General features: G+C 53.3%; 1 protein-coding gene across 1 annotated transcript in view; it reads left to right on the top strand.

The window, feature by feature from the left end:
• Positions 1-6086, top strand: part of CD79A (CD79a molecule) — a 27240-nt gene that overhangs the window by 20708 nt on the left and 446 nt on the right. The window contains exon 4 of the mRNA XM_018554772.1: positions 5936-5998. Coding sequence (XP_018410274.1) covers positions 5936-5998 — 63 coding nt within the window. The remainder of the gene's footprint in view (positions 1-5935; positions 5999-6086) is intronic.

The raw sequence follows: 6086 nt of genomic DNA, 5'->3' as shown, positions 1-6086 counted from the left end.
ACACACACACACACACACACACACACACACACACACACACACACACACACACACACACACACACACCCCGCCACAGACAGCAACAAGGCTAGGGACACCCTGGATGGCCACCAGAAATCTGAGCTCCTCCCATCTGCCATGGCTATTACAAAACCAAATGGTGGTGACATGCCCACCTGACCCATAATGTGGCATACTTAGATAACTGGGAAATGCACTTGCAAGTACAGCTGAGATCCTACAGCAAAAGGAAACAGTCTTGCTACTGGAGTCAACCTGGGGCCACTGGAGGATCCAACCCACTGTCACCACCCAAAACTGAAGTGCCACTTTTGGGTAAGAGTGGTCTTTCAATATAATATGCCACATGGCCTCTTAACTGTCTTGGTCAAGGCTTCTATCCTGTTTATGATGAGCATCTGACTTTTCTGACACTTAGAACAAGTGCTGGTTCCAGGGCAGGTTCATCGCAGTGTGAGAAGCAGTACAGGAATGCACAATACTGGAATTAATGGTCTTGGGAATAATGAAGCTCTCTATTGCAAAACTTGTAACTGGGCTGAAATACCTTTTCAAGAGATAACTGGCATGTTGTCTTAGAAATGAACCTGATATTAATCAGTTAAACAAGTATGCAAGTAGAAGACAGCTGAATTGAGAACTAAATACGAGAGAAATACACGTCTCAGTCATCAAAATATTTCTGATTTATTCAGAAATGAGTTTCCTTGTAAATTACCTTGTCCTTGTACATTGAAGCGTTAATTGCATACGTGTAATACAAGGCAAGAACTATATCAAAACCAGCTTCTACCAGACTCAGAACAAGGCCAGTGGCCAAATCTATATCAAGACTAACATACACCAAACCTGGGAGGGGTGCAGACAGTTTGTTCCAGTCACCCAAGCTGTCAGTCTTAATAAAAACAATGTATCTTTAGACAGCTACAGTGTATGTACAGGAGAAGGAGGGGCATCAGTCTCTCTTGATATGAAATATAAAATAAACTCATTATAAGATACAAAATGGAGGTTATCAAACTAAATGGAACCTAGACAATACACATTCTTAAGGTCTAGATAGCGCCTGGGGATTAGGGATGGACAATAAGAATTGGTGAAGTTTGAGTGCGCTCCAACGGTCTAATGGGGGGTCTACAATCTGGCATTGTTCCTCAACGCTGAGCCAGCGGTCCCCTTTCCGAAGGTCACACATGCAAGACCTATTTTCCCCGTAGAGACGATGTAGTCTATGGTTGTCAAAACCCAGTGGGAAGTCAGGATCTGCAAGCACAGGGATCAAAGGAGAAGGAAATGGATATAGTGCAGTGGACCAAAAGAATGACTTTGCCAGCATGACAGTCAGATTGTGAGGTGGGCACGTAGAGTAGGGGGTAATGGAGCGGAGAGCCAGTGTAAGCCAGCTAGTGGGTCTCCATGGAGTCCTCCTCCTCCATGGAGACCCATTGTTTAGTTTGACGGTGAGAACACCAATCAATTATTCTGGCAAGGTGGGCATAGTCTAGGGTTGTCAAGACCCGGTGGGAAGTCAGGCTCTCCAAGCACAGGGGTCAAAGGTGAAGGAAATGGAGAGCATGTAGTGGACCACTACACTTGATTGGATCCGAGTTCTGCCCTTCCCTCGCCCAGACTGAGCTCTGCTTACAGGGATGGGAAAAAGGCTACCAAGTCAAATTCAGATACTTACACTGCTTGTATTTAAAATAATAATAAAAAAATGTTCATGATTTAATTATGGATATAGACAGACGCGTCTCTAGAGTTTGCGAGGCCTTAGGCGAAACCTAAACATGAGGCCCCACTCAGGCCTGTGGTGTCTCCCCTGGGCTCTGTGGGGTTTAACCAGTCTGGTGAGACCTCACAGAGCCCTGGGGAGACCCCTAAAGAGCCCTGGTTAAACTATGGTTCTGTGGGGTCTCACCTGTCCTGGTTAAACCCCACAGAGCCCTCGTGAGACCCCACAGAGCCCTAGTTAAACCAGGGCTCTGTAGGGTCTCACCAGGGCTCTGTAGGGTCTCACCAGGGCTCTGTAGGGTCTCACCAGTGCTCTGTAGGGTCTAACCAGCTTGGTTAGACCTCACAGAGCCCCGGTGAGATCCCAAAGAATCTCTAGAGAGTCTCACCAGGGCTTTGTAGGGTCCCAACAGGGCTCTGTGGGGTTTAAACAGCCCTGGTGAGACCCCACAGAGGCCTGGTTAAACCAGGGCTCTCTAGGTTCTCACCAGAACAAGGGCTCCGCAGGGTCTCACCAGGGCTATGTGGGGTCTCACTAGCCTGGTTAGACCCCTCAGACCCCTAGTGAGACCTCCAAGAAGCACTGGTAAAACCAGGGTTCAGCAGGGTTTTACCAGGTCTCTGTAGGTTCTCACCAGCACCAGGACTCTGTAAAGCTCTTTGGGGTCTCACCAGGGCATCGGGGCTCTTTGGAGCCTCACCAAGGCTCTGTGGGGTCTAACCAGCCTTGTTAGACCCACAGAGCCCCAGGGAGGCCCCACAGACCTCTGGGTAGACACTAAAGAGCCCTGGTGAGACCCCACAAAGCCCTGGTTAAACCTGTAGGGTCTCACCAGCACCAGGGCTATGTGGGGTCTCACCAGCCTCGTTAGACCCCACAGAGCCCTGATTAAACCAGGGCTCTGCAGGGTCTCACCTGGGCTATGTGGGGACTCACCACCCTGGTAAGACCCCCTCAGAGCCCTGGTTAAACCAGCACCAGGGCTCCGTAGGATCTCATCAGGGCTCTGTGGGGTCTCACCATGGCTTTGTGCGATCTCACCAGCCTGGTTAGACCCCTCAGGGCCCTGGTGAGATCCCACAGAGCCCTGGTTAAACCAAGGCTCTGTAGGGTCTCACCAGGGCTCTGTGGGGTCTCACCAAGACGCTGTGGGTTCTAACCAGCCTTGGTAGACCCAAAGAGCCCTGGTGAGACCTCTCAGTACCCTGGCAAGACACCACAGAGCCTCTGTAGGGTCTCACAAGGGCTCCATGGGGTCTCACCAGCACCAGGGCCCCGTAGGGTCTCAGCAGGGCTCCAAGGGGTCTCACCAGGGCTATGTGGGGTCTTGCCAGCCTGGTTAGACCCCTCAGAGCCCTGGTGAGACCCTACAGAGCCCTGGTTAAACCAGGGCTCTGTAGAATTTCACCAGGGGTCTCATCAAGGCTCTGTGGGGGTCTCACCAGGGTAGCAGGCCCATGTGGGGTCTCACTAGGGCTCTGTGGGGGTCTAACCAGCCTTGTTATACCCCACAGAGCCCTGGTGAGATCCCACAGAGCCCCAGGGCTCTGTAGGGTCTCACCAGGGCTCTGTAGGGTCTCGTCAGTGCTCTGTAGGGTCTAACCAGCTTGGTTAGACCCCACAGAGCCCTGGTGAAATCCGAAAGAGCCCTACTCGGGCTCTGTAGGGTCTCACCAGGGCTTTGTAGGGTCCCAACAGGGCTCTGTGGGGTTTAAACAGGGCTGGTGAGACCCCACAGAGGCCTGGTTAAATCATGGCTCTGTAGGGTCTCACCAGCACCAGGGCTCTGTAGGGTCTCACCAGCCTGGTTAGACCCCTGGTGAGACCCCAAAGAGCCCTAGTGAGACCCCAAGAAAGCACTGGTAAAACCAGGGCTCAGCAGGGTCTCACCAGTGCTCTGTAGGTTCTCACCAGCACCAGGGCTCTGTAAAACTCTCTGGGGTCTCACCAGGGCATCAGGGCTCTGTGGAGCCTCACCAAGGCTCTGTGGGGTCTAACCAGCCTTGTTAGACCCACAGAGCCCGGGGAGACCCCACAGAGCTCTGGTGAGACACCAAAGAGCCCCGATGAGACCCCACAAAGCCCTGGTTAAACCTGTAGGGTCTCACCTGGGCTCTGTAGGGTCTCACCAGCACAGGGCTATGTGGGGGTCTCCCCAGCCTGGTTAGACCCCACAGAGCCCTGATTAAACCAGAGCTCTGCAGGGTCTCACCAGGGCTCCGCAGGGTCTTCCTAGGCTCCGTAGGGTTTCGCCTGGGCTATGTGGGGTCTCACCACCCTGGTAAGACCTCTCAGAGCCCTGGTGAGACCCCACAGTGTCTGATCTCACCAAGGCGAGATGGGGTCTCACCAGCAGGCTCCGTAGGGTCTCACCAGGGCTCTGTGGGATCTCAGCATGGCTATGTGCGGTCTCACCAGCCTGGTGAGACCCCACAGATCCCTGGTTAAACCAAGGCTCTGTATGGTCTCACTAGAGCTCCATGGGGTCTCGCCAGCACCAGGGCTCCGTAGGGTCTCACCAGGCCTCCAATGGGTCTTACCATGGCTATGTGGGGGTATCACCAGCCTGGTTAGACCCCTCAGAGCCCCGGTGAGACCCCACAGAGCCCTGGGCTCTGTAGAATTTCACCAGGTGTCTCACCAGGGCTCTGAGGGTGGTCTCACCAGGGTAGCGGGGCTCTGTGGGGTCTCACCAGGGTGCTGTGGGTTCTAACCAGCCTTGGTAGACCCACAGAGTCCTGGTGAGACCCCTCAGAGCCCCGATGAGACCCCACGGAGCCCTGGTTAAACCAAGGCTCTGTAGGGTCTCACCAGAGCTCCATGGGGTCTCGCCAGCACCAGGGCTCCGTAGGGTCTCACCAGGCCTCCAAGGGGTCTTACCAGCCTGGTTAGACCCCTCAGAGCCCCGGTGAGACCCCACAGAGCCCTGGGCTCTGCAGAATTTCACCAGGGGTCTCACCAGGGCTCTGAGGGGGACTCACCAGGGTAGCAGGGCTCTGTGGGGTCTCATCAGGGTGCTGTGGGTTCTAACCAGCCTTGGTAGACCCACAGAGCCCTGGTGAGGCCCCTCAGAGCCCCGATGAGACCCCACAGAGCCCTGGTTCAACCAAGGCTCTGTAGGGTCTCACCAGGGCTCCAAGGGGTCTCACCATGGCTATGTGGGGTCTCACCAGCCTGGTTAGACCCCTCAGAGCCCTGGTGAGACCCCACAGAGCCCTGGTATAACCAGAATTTCACCAGGGGTCTCACCAGGGTAGCAGGCCCCTGTGGGGTCTCATCAGGGCTCTGTGGGTGTCTAACCATCCTTGTTAGACCCCACAGGGCCCTGGGGACATCCCACAGAGCCCTGGTTAAACTAGGGCTCTCACCTGCTTTCCACAGGGCTATCCACAGGGCTCTCCAGGCTGCCACTCCAGTACTGTGCTGGGCTAGCCGTGTCTTGCGGGCGGGAGCTGGCAGGACGATGTCTCCGTCGGCTTCTGAAGTTAAACTCCGCCCTCCCAGGACTGAGGTCTCTTCTCATTGGCTGGTGGGCGGAGCTCTGGCCGAGCCGACGGTCCGTGCGACGATCGAGGAAACAGGTGAGTTTTCAGCCCTGTCACTGTCAAACTGAGAGTCTCAGTTTGACAGCGACAGGGCTGAGAGCTCACAATGCTAAATGGCTTCTAACAGGGCAAACTAGGCGGCCGCGAGGCCCTCGGGAGCGCGAGGCCTAAGGCGACCGCCTAATTTGCCTAATTAAAGAGCCACCTCTGGATATAGAGCTGCAGGAATTTGTGTTATTTATATATCTACCAGGAGTTCAGCTTTAAGTCCCAAACCCCATGAAAGCAACATCTGAGAAAAGTCTGGATATAACAGATTCATACACATACTGTATGTGAACTGTCTTATAATCCTGTTCAGTCATGTGATCAATGCACTCCTGCTGAATAGTGCTGTCAGGTTCCTGGCCACCAGTACAGTTGAACAATCCACCCACGCAGGGCCAGATTTACTCTCTCTGATGCCCCAAGGCCAGGTTCCTCAATGCCCCCTTTGCTAATCTAAAGCCAGAATAAAGCTATATTTAAAACGGCACATGTTTTGTATATGGAGCTCATCTTTAAAGAGCAATCATTCATGACTCAGTACATACAGTACCCTGTTCAATGACTCCCTTGCCTCTTTCACACACAGAAACGCTTTGAAAATATATCCTCGATGTCTCTGAAGCAGTCGGAAGGAGAAAATCTTTATGAGGTATGGAATAGCAGATCTTAACTTTAATAATTATCATCTATATGCCTCCAGTACCTGCCTATGTTTTATAAGTAGAAAGTATATAACA

This window comes from Nanorana parkeri, unplaced genomic scaffold (genome assembly GCF_000935625.1).
Source record: "Nanorana parkeri isolate BGI_ZX_2015 unplaced genomic scaffold, ASM93562v1 scaffold173, whole genome shotgun sequence".
NCBI classification, from domain to species: Eukaryota; Metazoa; Chordata; class Amphibia; order Anura; family Dicroglossidae; genus Nanorana; species Nanorana parkeri.
This window is presented reverse-complemented; position numbering and strand designations above follow the sequence as displayed.